Here is a 20,729-nt window from a genome sequence, read left to right on the forward strand (position 1 = left end):
TTGGGAGCTGATATTAACCACAGCACTCAGACACACTGAATAGAAAGGAATAAGAATGACTGGGTATGGCTGAAATTGGACCTCCCGTACCTACCCCACCCCCAATATATAACTGAAAAGAAAAATGCTTGAACAACACAATGGGTGATGGCAAAAGGCAAAATAGAGAAGGAAAACAAACAAATTCGAGACGGAATGAGTTTACCGTACAAAGTTTCCAATTTATTTGGATAAAGGATTGGCTAACCAACAGAACAGAATTAAAATAAATGGATCTTTTTCTGGTTGGCAAGCTGTAACTAGTGGGTTGCAATGAGGTTCAGTCCTCAGGGCCCCAACTATTTACAATCTACATTCATGATTTGGATGCAGCAATAGAATGTACTATCAACAGATTTGCAGATGACACTCAAATTGGTGAAAAAGTCAATTGCAATGAAGAAAACAAATTTACAAATGGATAGATTACGTTAGATGAATGGTTCACTATTTGGCAAATGGAGATTAATGTGGTGTGAGGTTATCCTTTTTGGTTGGAATCATCTAAATGGAGAGAAACTTCAGAGTGCTTCAGGTCAGAGGGATCTGGGTGACCTTGTGCATGAATCACAGAAAGCTTGTCTGCAGGTACAGCAGGTAATGGAGGAGGGAAAATGAAATTTTGGCATTTATTGCTAAAGGAATGGAGTATAAAAATAGGGAAGCGTTGCTGCAACTGTACAAGGGATTGGTGAGACTGCATCTGGAGTACTGTGGACAGCTTCGTCCCCTTACATGAGGAAGGATATAATTGCATTGGAGGCAGTTCACAGATGAAAGGCTTGTTTTGAGAGGAGAGATTATGCAGTTTTGGCCTATACTCACTAGAGTTTAGAGGTATACAAGATGCTAAAGGGGATTGACAAAGTAGATGGAGAGTTGAGGTTTTCCTTTGTGGAGAAATCTAGAATGAGGAGCTGTCAGTTTTAGGCAAAGAGATGGCAGATTTAAAAGAGATGAGGAGAAATTACTTTTCTCAAAAGGGTCGTAAATGTTAAAAAGGCACATGGGAGCCTTGGGTTTATAAATAAATAGAGGCATAGAGTATTAAAGCAAGGAGGTGATGCTACACATTTACAAATCATTCGTCAGACTACATTTGAAGTACTGTGTTCAGTTTTGGACACCTTATTTTAAGCCCTTGAGAGAGATAAAAGGAGATTTACTAGAATGATACCAGGAATGAGGGATTTTAGATACAAGGTTAGTGAAATTGGGTTTATTCTCCTTGGAGAAGAGAAGATTAAGAGGGGACCTTATTGAGGTGTTCAAAATTCTGAACGATTTGACAGGGTAAAGAAGGATATTCTCTTTCCACTCGTTGGTATACCAGTAACTAGGGGTCACAATTTCAAGATTGTCAGCAAGAGAGCAAGGAGTGAGGTGAGGAAAAACTTCTTTACTCAGTTGTTAGGATTTGGAATATGCTGTCTGAGAGACTGTTTCCATAGGAGGATTCAAATGAGAGCTGGATATAAATTTGAAAGTGATCAATTAAGACGGCTATGGAAATCGGAATTCATTATCCCATAGTATGGTGGACCCTGGGACTGAAACGAGCAGGCTTGAGGGGCTGAATTGTCTACTCCTGCTCCTAATACTTATGTTCTTATAAGACCATAAAGATATAGGACCAGAAGGAGGCCATTCACCCATTGAGTCTGCTCCACCATTCAATTTGATCATGGCTGAACTGATAACCCTCAATGCCACTTTCCTGATTTATCTCCACAATCCTTGATTCCCTAACTGATTAAAAAACTGTCCATCTTAGTCTTGAATATACTTAATAATCCAGCTTCTACAACCCTCTATAGTAAAGAATTCCACAGATTCACCATCCTCACAGACAAAATTCCTCCTCATCTTGGGTCTTAAGTGGGCAACCCCTTATTTAGCACTCTTGTTCAAGGCTCTCCCACAACATTTGACTCTGCCTTTTTTTAATACTCCATTCTCTTTGAAAGAAAGGCCAACAGTGCATTTGCCATCCTCATTACCCATTGAACTTGGATGCTAGCTTTCTGTGATTCATACACCAGGACTCCCAAATTCTTCTCCAGTGCATTTTTCTGCACTCTTTCTCCACTTAAATAATATTCAGCTCTTTATTCTTTCTGACAAAGTGCACAACTTCACATCTTCCCACATTATATTCAATCTTTCACCCACTCACTCAACCTGTCTAAACCCTTTGGAGACAATGTTGTCCTTGTCACTTGCGTTCCCATGTATTTTTGCATTATCTTCAAACGTGGCAATAGTACCTTCTCTTATGTCATCCATGTCATTAATATAGATTGGAAATAATTGTGGCCCCAGCACTGACCCCTGTGGCATACCACTAGTTACAAGTTGCCATCCTGAAAATGCCCCCTTTAACCAACTCTGTCTTTTATTAGTTAACCAATCTCCTAACCATGGGGATATATGACCCCCAACACCCTGGGCTCTTGTCTTATTAAGTAGCCTTGTGTGCCTATTGGATGCCTTTTGAAAATCCAACTATATCATGTCTACTTTATCTATCCCCTTTATCTATCCTACTTGTTACCTCCTCAAAGAACTTTAACTCTAATAAATTTGTCAGGTCTGATTTCCTTTTCAGAACCTTTCCAGGTACTAATTTATTGTGCCAATATATGGCTTTTCGATCATTGATACTCAAAAAAAAAATCCAAGAATCCAACATGCAAACCATCAATTTGAGTGCAAACTAACTTACCATACTTGAAGGGGGAGCAGGCATATTTCTTGGATGCCGTACGTTTTGAGATGATGGAGCCAGTGTACTGCTGAATTGATAGTTAGATGGTTGTAACACTCTATGTGGTGTTTGCATTCTTAGATCTAAAGAGAGGTTTTTACAATATTAGCTTCAAGAGGCCAGCATGGGTCATGACACAGATGTATACCACAATAAGTTCATTGTTTACATCACATTTTAGTCTTAGTCTTAAATTAACACAGTTAATAGTGAAGTTGGCATCTCCACTGACAAAGATTACTGATCTTCAGCACAATTCACACCCTACCTTATAGCAAAACTGATAATTGGCAGGTAAATACAGTTAAGCATCTGACAGCTCTTCTGCGTGAGGAGGTTTCTTGCTTTCATACATTGATGATAAGCTGCTCTACTCTATCTCAACCTCTCAAAACCTCCACTGTCAGAATGCATACATAATAGCCAGTCTCCCACCATAATACTCTCTTCCTGAACTTTTAGTTTTGGCAGGCCTCCTCAGCACTGAACCCCCACTCCCATGTGTCAACTCTGGCTGATCTGGAATGTTTGCAGCCTCTATATCTTATTGGTTGCTGAGCGGAAATTTCAACCTCAACTTCTCTATCAAAGTCCACCTACTTTCACTTCCTTAATATCACTTGAATCTTCCGCTGCCTCAGTTCAGCCACTAAAGCGCTCATCTGTGCTCCAGATTCAACTGGTTGGTGTCCCATCTCACATGCTGAATATACTTAAGCTAATTAAAACTCTGCCATCTATCATCTAACTTAGACTAGGCCTTGTGTGAAAATTGATTATTTTGAATATGTATCTGATTTTGAATTCTATTAGCAGTGTATATCAAACAGAATGAAGTTCCACGTTTAGCCTTCAGTCTGCTGAGCAATCGCTGCTTATCACCACTCATTTGATTCTGAAGATTCAGATAATCTAAACTGTCCTATCGTTATCCCATTCCACAAACAGCAAAAGTAAAAGGCTGCTGTATTTTCCAATATTACTACAACAAATATTTTCCGAAGTACTTAATTAGCTGTGAAGCACTTTTGAAAATCCTAAGGTCATGAAAGGCTGATATAAAAAAGTCTTTCTTTTGATCTACCTTCGGTATCTGATTTGCAAGTGGCAGGACCTCCAACAGAAACAAATGTAGGAGCAACAGAGCGATTCGATTCACAAGCCCTTTTCATCTGAAGAAAGAGATGAAGAAAGTGTTATGTAGTTCAAATTTCAAGGAGAAATAGGAGGAGGGGAGAATATATGCACAGAGAGAAGAAAAATGGCCAAATTATTGAATTGGGTAAATTTGGCAAAGGGGAATAAGATTTCAATAGCACCACTGATCCCAGGATCTGAATAACTGCCATTAATTCATTTCAGTTTATCTTAACCAGGCTGAACTGGAGTAGAGATCAATTTGTTTAAAAGCTAGAGTGTGGACAATCAATCCTCAATCTATACATGATGCTATTCATTCCTTTGCCAACTTCTTTCTCACACAAAATGTTTTACAATTCCCAGTTTAATTCATCAACATCCAAAAATATATGGTGTGTGTTAGGAAGCCAAAATCAATTTCCCTATTCATCATAGCTATCGCCAGTATATTTTCTAACTTAATTGTTCACACATGCCATGCACTAATTCCCCCTACTTTGCACCTGCCATACTCAGAACAGCCATTGAATCCAAAGATCAATTTAAGAGCGATGCTTTAAACTCAGAACTGCACGGCTGTTATACAAAACAGAGAAGATCAAATGCACTCATTTTCCTTTCATGAAAGACCCATAAATCCCAAGTAGTTGGTGAGGAGGACCCAGAACAATAGATTGATAAATAGGAACTCTTCGTTTAAAGAAGATTTTACTAAACTCAAGTTTACAAAAATTTGTAGAGGGTTGATTTCATTGAGAGACAACTGATTCATCTAAGAGGCACATAGTGAAACAGTTGCTCTTGTACAAGATGTACAACATAACAGTTGCATAACATCTTCACCTCAAAACAGAACAGCAGTGAATCCAATTAAGTTTGTATTTCCTATAGGATGGAAAGTAGAAACAATGGGTTGAAAAATGGGTTTCTTGCAGGTGCTCTGGTTTCCACCCACAGTCCAAAGATGTGCACGTTAGGTGAATTGGCCATACTAAATTGCCCATAGTGATCAGGAATGTGTAGGTTAGATGCATTAGTCAGGGGGAAATGTAAAGTAATAGGGTAGGGGAATGGATCTGGATGGGATACTCTTCAGAGGATCAATGTGGACTTGTTGAGCCAAATGGCCTATTTCCACACTCTAGGGGTTCTATGATGATTCTATGATTTCTGTCTGTTTTGGTATTCCAGTGCCACTTGATGGACCGGATGGTCAACTTTTTCCAAACATAATTTCAAGATGAGCTACTAGGAAGGAAAAAGTGTCATGATTGTAACGAGGTCAGCCAGATAGAACTCAGAATAGGAATTCCCTGTTTGGAACTATTAAGCTGGTTCAATCAGGAAGCTCTGGCTGACAGATAGAAATAGGAGTGTCAGAGGGTCTGTTCACTGAGAGCTGAGGAAGCTGGACCAGTGTCAAGGACTCTTCTCATACAAATTAAGGGTTACTTAGTGAATGGAGAGCGGCATCTGGGGAGTCATTTCAGAAAGAACACCTATAGCTGACTTTGGAGTGAAAGGATACCTGGCTTCCACAGGAATCTCCCGAAAGTTTAATCGGAGTTTAGATTCAATATGAACAGCCTAATTTAGTTCTGAACTTTCCACTGTAACCAGCTACCACCTAGATTAGATACTCTGTGTTTTGGGGACTGGGAGTGCAGGGTGAAGGGGAGTACAAGCAAATTTATAATTTACAAGGCCACCTTAGCACATTGCTCTTGTAAGCTCAGGGGTGGGCAGTTGAAATGTTTCCGCAAACTATTATCCTGCTCATTTTCAAAGAAGTTAAAAATCACACAACACCAGGTTATAGTCCAAGAGGTTTAATTGGAAGCACTAACTTTCGGAGCACTGCTCCTTCATCAGCGCTCCAAAAGCTAGTACTTCCAATTAAACCTGTTGGACTATAAACTGGTGTCGTGTGATTTTTAACTTTGTACACCCCAGCCCCACACCGGCATCTCCAAATCATTTTCAAAGAATACAGAGATGTTTGATAGTCTATCACCATTATCCAGAGACATATACAGACCAAATTGAAGTCCCGGCCATCTGGTTTACATCTGGCTGCCTTCTGGGATGAAAAGTGCAGTCTACTGCTAACTTGGTTATATAATTTGATTGGTTGAAGAACGGAACTTGGAGAACTTATTTCAGTACCTGCACCTGAAAAGGAAAGCAAATAGCAAAAGTATTAAATCTCTTTTACCGGAAGTTACAGAAAGTGAATGGACTTTTGCAGTTCTTTGAACACTTCACAATTTAGTGTCAGAATTGAGAGACTGAACAAAGTTGAGAAGCACAAAAGGTATCTAAGAGAAGACACACATCTGGGATAAAGATAGGTTTATAATAGAAATTGAGTTCTTGGTCAACATCATTTGGGCTTTTGGTCTGCAGTCAAGTCACAATTAGTGAAAATTTGAGTCTCGTGGCCTGACTGACACCTTGCCAATACAATGTTATACAACTAGTCAAGAAAAGAGAGCTCAAATACAAATGCAATAACAAAGGAAGGTAATTTCTCTATTGCAGGAAAAGAAGTTCAAACTGCAAAAAAAAAACCGATCATGAGAAAAAGATACTCAAACACAAAATAGGTCCCTATTCAGCAATGGGGACTACAAGTAGATACTTTGCCAAAGTACATTTGATCCAGTGAAATTTGATAGAATGACGCAGTCATGGTTATAAACATTTGCTGCAGCTTTTGAGCATTCAACTCATTTCCTACAGGGCCCAGCATACCATCTTGTTTAGGTCTCAATTTTTTTCATTTAGAGTTAAAAATCAAGCCCAAAGTAACACTTGCATTGAGGAAAATTCTAAGTCCAGAAGAGATTCCTTACTGGCATCTAATATTTCTGTGATACATTTCTGCTTTAAGAATATACAGAAGTTGGTCAACAAAATAGTACTAGATCTCCAAGTGCCTGAATAAATGAGTTCATCCTTCCCAATTCTAGATAATGCATTCTACAACTTTAGTCAGTAATAAAAGAAGGAGTGAGCTCAAAGTGATTTTCTACCAGTGGGTGCCTGTACCAAGGTTTGAATCAGTATCAAAAATGAAGGGCAAGTCTACAATTTACCATCTGCATAATAAACACCACAAGTTCTCAAAGATTCCATGCATCAGGATTCCTATTACATTGTTCATCTCCTGTAGTTGCAAAAGATGTATTTATTGGAAAGGTCATCAGTTGAAACTGACCTTAACTAGGTGTACAGCATTAGGGGAATCTTTACAATTACTGGATTGAAGAGAGTGACATAAAGGCACTGATCCCAAATCTACACAAGAAGATTCGTACGTGTCAGTACCAGGGTTAGGCTGCACTACAGTATGACCAGATTTTGTGCAGAACGGTTTAGTGTAGAACACTGGTTGGCAAATCATTCTTCTTCCTAGATTGATCAGCAAGGAATTACTCTCAGGAATTAGGTTGTTCTTGATGCGGAGATAATAGGCGTAGCTCTTGAAATGGTCAAAAATATCCATTTAAAATATCCATATTTTTACAAATAGGAGCAGTACTTGGCACCATTGGTCATTTTTGGACTAAAAAGATTTTTTTTTAAATGAAGAATACAAATTATATTGTCATACAGTAGTTTTGGACCACAAGCTTTCTCTTCTGCAAGTCGACAAGTCAAGACAGTTAACAAAATGGAAGAAGAAGGCACAGTGGGCGGCACGGTGGCACAGTGGTTAGCACTGCTGCCTCACAGTGCCGGAGACCCGGGTTCAATTCCCGCCTCAGGCGACTGACTGTGTGGAGTTTGCACATTCTCCCCATGTCTGCGTGGGTTTCCTCCGGGTGCTCCGGTTTCCTCCCACAGTCCAAAGATGTGCAGGTCAGGTGAATTGGCCATGCTAAATTGCCCGTAGTGTTAGGTAAGGGGTAAATGTAGGGGTATGGGTGGGTTGCGCTTCGGCGGGTCGGTGTGGACTTGTTGGGCCGAAGGGCCTGTTTTCACACTGTAATGTAATGTAATCTAATCTAATCTAATCTAAAGAAGAAAACTAAGGAGATGGTTCAGGATGAGGCTGTGAAAAAAAATGGACTGTTATTCCCAATCCACCAGATCACATTTTACACATAGAATATAGCAATTCTTTACAGTAGCTTACCTCTGGTACCCAGCTTAGCTATGCAGGAGGCACGGCCCCAGGCAAGAGGAAGTGTAGGACAATTGCAGGGCATGTATGATGATCTTCCCATCTGTGAGAAAACAGAAAGTTAGAACAAAAATGGTAACTATACTTGTTCTCAGTCAGTCACTTTTTGTTCTTGAAAAGAAAACAGCAGGAAAACATCCCAAAAAATATATAGTTTTGCAGAAAATCAAATCTTTGCAAGTTTCACTAGAAGACACCATCGATTGCTAGCATCCACCACAAGAATAGTGCGCCTATTGAAACATGAATAGCTATGCAAAAAAAGCCACAGGGAATTGTATAAATGTTTAAAGCTTGAATTTGAATTGAATGAGCTTTATTGTTACATGTACTGAAATGAGTACAATGAAAAGTTTCTAAGTCACAGTACCATCTTAGGTACAAAGATACAGTTTCTTCAGTTGCAGATTAGTTACAGTGTAACAAAAACACCAACACATGGCACTATCTTAGGTACAGAGTACCTCAGGACAATCCTTAGTTACAGAATAGAGAAATGACGAGAAAAAAAAAGTTACATTACAGCTATACACAATATAACAATGTCAGCCGCTCTGCCTTCATCAATCTTCTTTGTCACCTCTTACAAAAAATCTCAGTCAAGTTAGTGAGACAAGATTTCTCACACACAAAGCCACTCTTTTGCCCTTAATGTATTTGTAGATTCTCTTTAAATTCTCCTTAACTCTATTTGCCAAAGCTATCATGTCTCCTTTGTGACCTCACAATTTCCTTACTAAGTAAACTTCTACTGCAGTTACACTCAGAGGGATTCACTCGATCCCAGCTGTTGATACCTAATATCTGCCGCCTTCTTTTTCTTGACCAGAGCCACAATTTCTCTAGTCATTCAACATTCCCTAAACCTACCAGCCTTGCCCTTCATACTAACAGGAACATACGGTCTCTGAATTCTCATTATCTCATTCTTAAACGCCTCCCGTTTCCCAACCGTCCCTCCCACCTCCCAACCCATGAATAGCCTCCCCCAACCAACTTTTGAAAGTTCCTGTCGAATACTGTCAAAATTGGCCCTACTCCAATTTAGAACTTTACCTTTTTCATCCAGTCTATCCTTTTCCATAATTATTTTAAAACTAATAGAATTATGGTGCCTGGCCCCAAAGTGCTCCCCCACTGACACCTCAGTTACTTCCCCTGCCTTATTTCCCAATAGAAAGTCAAGTATTGCTCCTTCTCCAGTAAGCACATCCACAGATTGAAAAAGAAAGTTTGTGTGTCCACATTCAAGTTCCTTCCTATCCTAACCCTTAACACCATGACAATCCCAGTCTATGTCTAGGAAGTTAAAATTCCTTACTATTACAACCCAGACACTCTTACAGATATCGGAGACCTCCTTACAAATTTGCTTCTCAATTTCCTGCTGACTATTGGTGGTGGTGGTGGGGTGGGGGTTCTATAATACAATTCCAACAAGGTGATCATCCCTTCCTTATTAAGTTACGTCCATTTAACTTCACTTCCAGGAATATCCTAAGTACAGCCGTAATGATGTTATCCTGAACCAAGAACACCACGCCCCCCACATCACTCTTGCCCCCTTTCTATCCTTCCCATAGCATCTATACCCTAGAACATTAAACTGGCAGTCTGTCCAACCCTGAGCCATGTCCCTGTTAAAGCAGTGATATCCCAGTCCCATGTTCCTAACCATACCCTAAGATTATCTGTCTTACTTGTCAGGCCTCTTGTATTTAAGTAAATGCAGTTTAATTTACCAGTCTTAACTCATTCTCTGCCAAGCTCTTGTCTGCCCTGACTATTTGACTCGTTCCCCCTTAACTATTGTACCAGCCTCAGTCTTTTCTCACTATCACATTGGTTCCCACCACCCCACTCTCACTTACTAGTTTAAAGCCTCCCGAGTAGCACCGGCAAATTTCCCTACAAAGATATTGGTCCCTTTCAATTTGGGCAGAACCCGTCCCTCTTAAATTGGTCATTTCTCCCCTGAAGAGATCCCAATGATCAAAAAACGTGACTCCTCACCCCCTGCATCAGCTCCTCAGTCATATATTCATTTGCTCTATCCTCCTATTCCTACTCTCACGAGCATGTGGCACCGGTAGTAGTCCAGATGTTACTACCCTCAAGGAACTACTTTTTAACCTCCTGCCTAAATTTCCTATACTGTCTTGACAGAATCTCATCCCTTTCCCAACCTATGTTGATGGTATCAACATGCACAACTACCTCTTGCTGATCACTCTCCCCTTTCAGAATACTCTGTACCCTCTCTGAGGCATCCTTCACACCAGCAAGTATGCATGGCTTGTCTAGCTTCATGAAGGACAGCTCCCCTTGCCAGCATTGTGTATAAATCCTCTGCGCAAGGGATTGGGTATTTATACAGCTGTGAAAAGTTGTTTACCATTTGTTTCAAATCCACACAGAGACAAACTGACCCATTGGGCTTCATAATTGGTACAACGAGTGAATGCTCCCCATTATGCAAACTACACTGGTTTGATGATTCTTTTACTTGCCAGCCTCCTGATTTCTGACTCTACTTTTGCCCATAAGGCAAATAGCACTGCGTGGGCATTGCAGAATTGTGGAATTGCTTCCTGGTCAATACATAAGGTGGCCTTGGCTCCTTTGATAGTCCTGAAAACCTCCTGAAAAGCTTCTGAGTATTCAATTAGGACTTCACTCAGGCAGCCATTTTCTAATTGGAAAACGTGGGGCCAATCAAGGTTAATCTTTCTCAACCAATTTCACTCCATCAAGCTAGGGCCCAAGCCTTTTACTACAATTGGTGGGAACAAAACCAGCTGCTTCTCATAAGAGACCGGAACCGAAATTGTACCCTTCATCTGTAAAGGTTCCCTGGTATAAATTCTCAATCTAGCCAAGGTCTTGCGCAAACCTAAGGGTTGGAGTCCAGAGTGAATTTTGTTAAAGACTAGTTCTGCGATCACTGATACAACTGCGCTGGTATCAACTTCCATTAGAACTGGGTGACCATTTAACCAGATGTTTATTTTGATTGGTTCTGATTTGGATGTTGCTAACCAATTTAACCGTTCCAGACCAGACATATGAGGATTTTCCAGGGTGTGCACTCTCCTGGATACTGGCGTATGAGTTCTCTTACTTCATTTAGGTCTAGTGGGACTCTTTTGTTGTCTCAAGTTTACATACTAACAGCAACTACAATGGCTTACCAGCCCAGATCCTGAAGAACATGTTAACCATTTGGCTGAGGCTTGGCTTTGTTTTGGGGTTTTGCTGTAGGCCCCTCTGTTCAGGATCTGTTCCTGAGTGAGGCTGTGCAACTGCTTTCACCTCAAGTGGTTTTCCCCAAGCTCAGTCGGACTGGCAAAGGTGTCATTTCCATCAGAATACCCTATAACTCATATGCTCCACTTGCTGCATTTTCCAATGATAAAGCCAGTTGGAGGGACTGTTTGAAGTGCAGTTGGGCTTCAGCTAGTAGCTTTTGCATGGTTACATCATTAATCCCACGTACCAAACAAACAGTTTCTCAGCATCTCATTAAGGGTTAAACCAAAGTCACATGCCTCTGGTAGTTGTCTTAATCTAGTCAAAAATCTCGAAATGGATTCCCCTGGTTCTCAAATTGCAGGGTCGAACCAGTAGTGTCTCAGAGATAACTTGGGGCTGTAATATTCCTTAACTAAATCTATCAATTGTTGAAAAAAGTTTTAGTACCTGGTATCTCAGGGAAAGTTAGGCTCTTAATAACTGAAAAAGCTGTGGGTCCACAAGCTGTCAGAATTACTTGTTGCTTTTCATCTGCCCCAATGTCATTTGCCCGGAAAAAATAATGCATTCTTTCCACATACTGGGCCCAATCTTCGATGGCAGAATCGAACGAGTGAAGCTTCCCAAATAATAGCATGATGCCAGAAATGCTGATGCAACTCAAAAGATAACTATTGCAAGTGAATTTCTTTAGGACCGTGCTTTTCTCTTGTTGCCACTGAAATAACTTCAGAGGCCAGTATCCCAACACCAAGTCATACTTTATTTACTGGTGGAAGGTCCTTGACACTGACCCAGCTCCCTCAGAGCCAGCTCTGAGAATGAGCAGAATCTCTGACACTTCTGTTTATATGTCAGCCAAGTTTTCCTGATTGCACCAGTTAACAGTCCCAATCAAGGAATTCACACCCTGTCACGTCCACCTAGCTAACCTTGTGGCAAAAGCCAAGGCCTGGAATTTAGATAGCAAAAAATGTAGCTTTCTAACATTAAATACCAATAAAGCTGCATGCAGCAAATTTCAGAGTTATTGGGAGCCAGTTGGGAAGACACTAACCCAGTGTTGTCTGTGCCTCATGATACAAGGTTTCCTGTGGCAATCAACGATGTTGTTAGTGAGAACTGTATCTAGAGGGGATCCCATGGCAACACAATCTATTCAGACTATGTCATTGAAACTGAACTCAGCTGTCTGAGTTAAGTTGATACGTTCAACGAATACAGACTATTGTCTCAATCACCATAACAATAGTAATGTGGTATACTAGCAAATAGGTTATCAAGAGCAAACAAACACACAACAGTATTGGTATCAATTTGCAAGCCCTGATTGGTCTTCATGAAGGTGAAGGAACCCTCTACCATTTCTGTGGAAGATCCATCCCAAACTATTCATAGCAACTCACTCAACAATTTAGCCAATTCATGTTGTGCAGAACCAGTCATAGACATGATAGGACAAAAAGGAACATCATTTTTGGTGTGTCTTGGGTAGCTCATACATTAGTGGACACATCTAGACAGGTTATTGCTCTTACACAAGTCCAAAAACATTTTTACAAATTGTTTTTGAACAAGGTTGCTCAGAAAAATACAATAGAAGCATATTTTCAACACCCCTCCTGGTGAGGCAAACATTTACTTGTACTTTCTTTCCAACTTAGTTGACTGTATTTGCTGCTCACAATACCGTCTCCTCAACATTGAGAGGCCAAATGCAGACTTAGTGACCATTTTGTAGAACACCTATGTTGCGCCTGCAAAAATGGCCCAAATTTCCAGTTACTTGCCATTTTAATACACCATTTTGCTCTTATGTGCACATTTTCTGTTCTAGACTACTGTCGTCTTCCAGTGAAGCCCAATGCAAGTTGGAGGAACAGCACCTTATTTTCCACTTAGGCATTTTACAGCCTTCTGGACTCAACATTGGAGTTCAATAATTTCAGACCATGATCTCTGTCCTACATTTCATTCCCCCCACCTCCTTCTAGTGTCTTGTATTCATGACTATGCTTTCAGAGATGACCTATAGACTGTTATTAATATTTAGTCTGAATTTACATCACTACTCTACAACCAGTATTACTTCCTTAGGCTCTGAAGTGTCAAGTTGTACTTTAAACAGTAATTCTGGTTCTTTCTCCCCAAATGCTGCCAAATCTGCTGAGTTTCTCCAGAATTTTCTCTTTTTAAGACAGGTATGTATGTCTGGGTTGATCCCAAGGCCTTGCGCTGTTACCAGACGTTTGTGCTGCATGTGAAAATCCTGATGAAGGGCTTTTGCCCGAAATGTCGATTTTCCTGCTCCTCGGATGCTGCCTGAACTGCCGTGCTTTTCCAGCACAACTCTAATCTAGAATCTGGTTTCCAGCATCTGCAGTCCTTGTTTTTACCAATGTGAAAATCACTCAGGCTATCCTACAATGTGTGCTATATCAGCTAGATACACTTTCATGTACTCAGTGTCTTCATGTCTTTAAGAATCAGAGTTGACTTGCAGTGCTTGAATTTAAACAAAAGCTTGACAGTTAACTGATCCCTGGTACACTCTCCATGGCAATACCTCTACCAACCAATCAGCACCCTCTTCTCATGCAGGACAATATTTGTCCCCTTTGGGATATGGTATTCTTTCGACTCTGTCCTAATGAGTCAAACTTCAACAACATGTCTTTTTTTTGAAGAAGTGAGACATGTTAGTTGTTCAATCATTAACAGTGTGTTGAAGCAATACAAGCTGCATGGTATCAGATTAAATGAATGCTACAGAAGATGGTCTCTCTTTCAATCTCTCATATATAATTACAAAGAGATTCTTTTTCAAGGAAGTCAATTGCCAGTTGATCAGTAGATGCAGACAAAAAGAAAATTAGATACTTAAACCACATTTCACAATCTTAGGATGTCCCAAAACAACTAACAGTCAATTAAGTACTTTTGAAATGTAACTCCTGTGTAATGTAGAAAACATGGTAGCTAATTTGCATACAGAGGGTTTCCACAAGTGTTTTAATGTAGTGGAGTTCCTGAAGTGGATAGCATGTACCAGGTACTTCACAGCAAGAAGCCACAAAAAATGAATGATAGCAGATGCTAAGTACAGTACGGGTACATTTCATACCCGAAGAAATGTTAATTATACTTATTGGAGACACAGAAAAGAAATGTTTTCAGCTCCCTACAACTGAATCAAATTAAGTGCCATATTGAACAGTCCAGCTTTTTGGTAATGGCTTTTTGGGAAACATAGGGTCTTTCTTCATTCCATCAGCACTCAGTCAAAATCCTGGAACTCCCTTCCCAATAGCATTGTGTGTGTACCTATAACAAATGGACTGCAGCAGTTCAAACAGCTCACTCCCATTTTTCTCAAGGGCAATTAGGGATGGGCAATAAATGCTGACCCAGCCAGTGATGCCCACATTCAATCAATGAATGAAAGAGAAAAAAAATCCTAAAATCACCTTATCAGCTATACAAGAAATGTCCCTCATTTGTGGTGGGAAGAATGACTTGTGGCATGCTAACCACCTCAAAAGATTCTATATTGCAAGTCCAATGCCTTATAATCAACCATATTCCACCAACACCTTAATGCAGAGCTCATGTAGGATTGAGAATCAAGCCTACCACGAACTCAACATTGTTTTCAGGGAATCCCAGCTCCCCATAATAATTGTCCTTCTTTGCTACAAATTTGTTTTACAGCTTGGTCTTGGACCTTATGCATGAGCCAAAAGAAACCGCTGCTAAAATTGTATACCACGGTTACTTGAGTAGCCCTGGTCACTTGAGTAGCTCTGGTAAAGTTCAAAATAGCAGTGTTTTCTTTTTTGCTGAGAAGTTTTTGTTTGTAAATCAGTACAAGTGGTAATTGTGACAAAGATCTCCAACCACATAACATAAAATGCTTACAAACATAGAATGTGCGATTTCTTGCAGCAAATACCTTTTGCATTCTTTTCAAAGTGACCTACCACATATGGACTTTGCGCAGGATACTTGCAATGGAGTGCACTGTCCTTCTCAGGGGCTCGTATTGTCATGCTAGGTTTGCCACAGAGGTTGCTGAAAATATTCTTGTCATCAAGAGTTGATGGGGCATTCCCAAGTGTCATACCATTGTTATTACCTACACCAAGAGAATCCACATAATGAAATAAAACCTACAGCCATGGTCACTTTACAGTTTCCAATCTAAACAATGTTTTGAGTTTGAAATAAATTCCAAAAGTTGCTTAAAAGGGATACCAAAAATGGGGAAAATACCTGGTTTTGGATTAGATGGCTCGTGATTTTGGTTATTCATTTTCATAGATATTGTGTGCGCCAGACTGAGTTTGTGGTTGGTTACATTAAAAGCATTAATTCCAACATTCGATAGGATGCTCTGTAGAGCCATTGGATTACTCACAAAATCTTCACTATTGTCTACAATTATACAGAAAAATAGTTATTTCAAATCACCATGATGGAAACATTACACCAAATTTTACATCATTTTTGGAAGTGTAGCATACTGGGACTACACTACATATTGCAACTCAAGAGGTTCAAAGGAATATTGAATTATCAATCTTAATGCCTAGATAATATAAAACAGCCAGAAACACACTTTTGTATCTTTGTTGTGAGAATTCCAGAGTACATTAATTTCCATTGTAAAGTGATTTCAGAACATGAATCTGAAGCATAAAGGGTCATTTCTACAGATAACACCACTTTATCTCGATGATTGATGTGAGAGAAATAAGAAAATTGGTAATTTTAAAAAATAGTTGGGGTTAAAAATCAAAATGGTTACAAAACGGCAGATTCAGCTGTGGGAAGAGCCATGTAGAACATGCTTGCCATGAATAACTTTGCAACTTGATGAGGGAGCTGCTTCTAATATCTCATTACGGAAAGGGAATAAGAAATTCCATCATGAATGTGAAAGGCAAATGCATGTGGGAAATTGCAATATTCAGATGATAAACAGATCTGACATTTGGTGAGCTATTGTGCCTTTAAAAAGAAGTTTAAAAGAACATGACACCCAATGGCATTCAGTACGACTCTTGATTTGATACTGCATTCAAACTTCATCATCCATGCACAATGCACTTTGAGGGTCGAGCAAAGTGAATTGTTTCATCCAAAATAGTTTGAATCTTTACACATTAGTATCATAAATGGAGAATAATTTAACCAATGTGAGAACACACAAGCTATTTTCACCTCTTCTCCAATTTGTTTAGGGATTATTAGTGAAGGCATTATACCCCACATATGGCAGTGAATTGGTATGTTTGGTTCATAAGAAATTGTTTGCAAATGGAACTGGCATCAATCTGTGAACGAAGAGAAAGTCCAAGCCATCCCGAGATTCCATCTTTGTGAATAACTAAGCCTATGAACCATTTGATTTATATTTCACTGATCTTTTGCGCAAGAATTACTAGCAGAAGTCACATACAGCCAAACAAAACAGCAAGGCTGCTACATAAAAAGGGAACAAAATGCTGCAATTTCACAAGCAAGCCCACCTTGAGCCCACTTGTCATAAACATCAATTGTTGCAACTGGACGTGGTGAATAATGGAACACATTTGCAGTCACAGGTGTAATGCAGAAAATAAGTGGCTACCAATTTGCACAAAGCAATGCAGCAAAACAATTAATGAACAGTCAGTCAATCTTTTTTTATTAATATTGGCTCAGACAGAAATATTGGCCTGGATACATGAGAACTTCCCTGCTCTTCATTAAAATAGTGGCATAGGCTCTCTCATGCCTATATGAGAGATGCCCTCCATATGAGGGGGGGGAGGGGGGGGGAAAGATGGGGTTCTGGTTTAAAATTGGACCGAACAAGGTGAGTTCTAGGAGTGCAGTGTTTCTTCAGTACTGTAACAAGTGTCAGCCTAGGTTTTGTGCTGAAGTTTCTGGACTAAGACTTGTATGCATAGCTAATTCTAATTCAAGTGATGAGTGCTGTCCATTGATCCTCAGCTAATGGCATACCTGCATAAAGACTCTCAAGTAACTATCCAAGGATGTGCAACACTAAAAGGTGAGAGTTGAGTCAACAGTTCTTGTCTTCAGCAATATACTTAAAAAAAAATCACTCATAGAATGAGGTTATTCCTTGAGCAAGGGCTACTCGATAGCACTGTCAATGACAACTTCCTTCATTTTGATGATCTAGCATAGACTGATGGAGCAGACTGGCCAAATTACAGAACAATGGACCAATGGAGATGGTGTCAGGTTCACTGGACTTTATTGCAGGCTCTCACCAAAAAGTGGCCAGAGACCAATAGGTGTTTCCACCTTATCAGGATATCAGTGTGGGTGGCTGGGGAGACCATTGCAGCTGCAATGCAGTCTGTTGTTTCTGGGGAATGTTAGAATCTGTTAGCTGCCTTTAACTCAGCCATCTTACTGATCAATGGACACAGATCAAGGATCCAGTGAAATGATAATAGCTGGGGTCACCCACCTGATACTGCCACAGGAACACATGTTCTGAGAGGGCAGGCCTAGCATTGCAGTGAAACATGAAAGTTGGTGTCAGCCCAGAAATAACATCAATATAAAGTGATCAGTTGTCATGAAAGGATAGCCAGCCAAGACCCATGCCTCTTCTGTAAAGAATGAGAAGGCCAACCACCTCTGATTACATCCATGAACAGGTTGACTAAAAATAAATTGCATGTGAGTCTCCTTTCATTTAGGATTCTTGTGGTGCAATGGTAGTGCCCCTACCTCTGGGTCAGAAGACTTGGGTTCAAGTCTCACCTGCTCCAGAGGTATTTCTGAACAGATTAAGCAGGGTCAGATTCAAGTCCTACTGCTCCAGAGGTGTGTCATAACATCTCTAACAGGCTGATTAGAAAATAAAATGACTGATTTCTTGTTACAATGTAGAATGAGAGGGTGGGTGAGAAAATGTTTATTTATTTGAAGGGGAAAGTGGGGTAATACACTGGTGTGAAAGAGATGTGCTCAGATTGACCTTGCAGTAAATTCTGTCCAATTCCCCTTTGTTCCATCCTGTGCCGCTCTTCTATAACAATGACAACGTGCCATATCTACACTGAAAAGCTCTCAGTGTGGGGAAGAGGGTGAGGAATTGGGTCCCATCCTCACAAGTCAGTCTAATTGAATTTTCAGATTTTACTTACCTTATGATTGGATTGTAAAAACAGGAAACCAGGTGCTGCAGTGCCAACGGCCCTCATTATATTATGAAAACCTGGTCACATTGAACTTGGCTGACACATCACAGGAAGGCCCAAAAAGCCCATGGCAAATAAATGAATGAGAAAAGAACTGAATGTGAAGTGGAACAACATTTGCCCGATTTTTCCACAAAATTGTGCTCTGATTAGATGGTCAAATTATGCCAAAACGATTTGGAAATTTTCCACTAGATCGTTTACCGTCTGAATTTTTTAATGCACCGGACAATTAGTTTTATTATGCTATCTTCAGTTTGTTATCATGCAAAGCCTATCAATTACATTTAGAATTTGAAACTTTCAAGTCAATATGCCATACTAATATTATTGCATTTGCACTGCGAGCAATTTTACCATTTATTAGACACACAGACGTTTGTAGTGAATGAGCCACAAGTTTTCAGTCAATGTTCAACTCATCTAGATCCCAGTTGACAGTGTGTTGCTGGCTAAGCACAGCAGGTCAGGCAGCATCCGAGGAGCAGGAGAATCAACATTTTGGTAAAAGCCCTTCATCAGGAATGAGGCTTGTGGGCAGGGGGGCTGAGAGATAAATGGGGGGGGGAAAAGGTAAGGTAGCTGGGAATGTGATAGGTAGATGAAGGTAGGGGAGCGCTCCACAACACCCCTCCCCCCGACCTATCACCTTCTCCCCACCTTCATCTACCTATCACATTCCCAGCTACCTTTCACCAACCCCCCCCCACCCCTCCTCCTCCGGCCCACAAGCCTCATTCCTGATGAAGGGCTCATGCCCGAAACGTCGATTCTCCTGCTCCTCGGAAGCTGCCTGACCTGCTGTGCTTTTCCAGTACCACACTCCCAACTCTCATGTCCAGCACCTGCAGTCCTCACTTTCTTCTCATCTAGATTCCAGGACTATGTTGCAATCCATGAGACTGAAGGACTCAAAATGGGAGAGACCTTCTGACAATTGAAATCAATCTTGTTAATCAATATTACTATTCTAAAAGCAAGTTTACAGTGTACAATTTTACACTCTTGCTTCATCTTTTCATTTACCACAATAATGGATTTTAAATTTTAAGTTCATCATTAACACTGAACCTTTTTTTCTTTTGCAGAACAGAAAACAGCCACACCTTCAGTCAAGCAATAAGAGAATGACACTGACAATTAGCATGAAGCAAGAGTTATGCTTTTCCTAAAGGCAGCTGAAAAGCAACATCATTGTTGTGTGGTTCTGTTCGCCGAGTTGGAAATTTGTGTTGCAGACCTTTCGTCCCCTGTCTAGGTGACATCCTCAGTGCTTGGGAGCCTCCTGTGAAGCGCTTCTGTGAGGTTTCCTCCGGCATTTATAGTGATTTGTATCTGCCGCTTCAGCCGTATCTCCAGCTGGAACTGACAACCGGAAGCGGCAGATACAAACCACTACAAATGCCGGAGGAAAGATCACAGAAGCACTTCACAGGAGGCTCCCAAGCACTGAGGATGTCACCTAGACAGGGGACGAAACGTCTGCAACACAAATTCCCAGCTTGGCGAACAGAACCACAACAATGAGCCCCGAGCTACAAATCTTCTCCCAAACTTTGAGCTATATAATTTCTCTCTTTTATTCAACTTTTGTGTTGTGACTCAAGGGAGGTCACAGCATGGGAATAGGGCAAAGCTTCCACAATTCTTTTCTCCACATTGCCAATCACATCTGTTGGTAATGAAGGATGGGCAATCCTAATGAAAACAAATTTCAGTTTTGTATGTTTGGGTCAACTGGAGGTTACATGGGTCACCCATTTAAAATAATGGGTCCATCACACATGTCCCCACATGCATTCTGCCTTCTTTGAGATTGCATTGAAGTATTTATTCCAAATACCTGTATTCGGTTTAATGGTATTAGTCCGTAGGACCTCTAGTTGTGCTTTTTCTGGTGGCAAAGACGGCTTGATCTCAGCTGCTGAATTCTGAATGTAGGAACTCTCGGCTTTACTTGGAGTGATATTTGCCTGGCAAGGAACAAAGCTGGAGACAGCCAAGAACAGTGAAGCTCCATTATTAACATAAGTACTAAACCAGACACACCAGAAGCTTAAGGTCATTGAATGCAGTTGATGACTTGAGGATTCCACAATGTCAAAAATATTTCTCA

General features: G+C 40.4%; 2 protein-coding genes across 8 annotated transcripts in view; one reads left to right on the forward strand and one right to left on the reverse strand.

The window, feature by feature from the left end:
- LOC140471221 (zinc finger CCCH domain-containing protein 10-like) overlaps window positions 1–20,729 on the forward strand; it is a 302,904-nt gene that overhangs the window by 122,723 nt on the left and 159,452 nt on the right. Inside the window, exon 3 of one of the 5 annotated variants that reach the window (XR_011956898.1) lies at window positions 19,702–19,994. The exons of the other annotated variants lie outside the window; for them this stretch is intronic. The gene's annotated coding sequence lies outside the window, so the exon portion shown is untranslated. Of the gene's footprint in view, window positions 1–19,701; window positions 19,995–20,729 lie in introns of those variants that run through there. 5 annotated transcript variants of the gene reach the window in all.
- The window catches only part of LOC140471218 (uncharacterized), a 48,745-nt gene that overhangs the window by 18,737 nt on the left and 9,279 nt on the right, over window positions 1–20,729 (reverse strand). For all 3 annotated transcript variants that reach the window (XM_072567145.1, XM_072567143.1, XM_072567144.1), the window contains exons 4-10: window positions 20,457–20,602; window positions 15,660–15,821; window positions 15,368–15,522; window positions 8,088–8,178; window positions 5,985–6,118; window positions 3,891–3,978; window positions 2,765–2,889 (exon numbers count right to left, since the gene is read on the reverse strand). In XM_072567145.1, coding sequence (XP_072423246.1) covers window positions 2,765–2,889; window positions 3,891–3,978; window positions 5,985–6,118; window positions 8,088–8,178; window positions 15,368–15,522; window positions 15,660–15,821; window positions 20,457–20,602 — 901 coding nt within the window. The remainder of the gene's footprint in view (window positions 1–2,764; window positions 2,890–3,890; window positions 3,979–5,984; window positions 6,119–8,087; window positions 8,179–15,367; window positions 15,523–15,659; window positions 15,822–20,456; window positions 20,603–20,729) is intronic.

This window comes from Chiloscyllium punctatum, chromosome X, assembly GCF_047496795.1.
Source record: "Chiloscyllium punctatum isolate Juve2018m chromosome X, sChiPun1.3, whole genome shotgun sequence".
Taxonomy (NCBI): domain Eukaryota; kingdom Metazoa; phylum Chordata; class Chondrichthyes; order Orectolobiformes; family Hemiscylliidae; genus Chiloscyllium; species Chiloscyllium punctatum.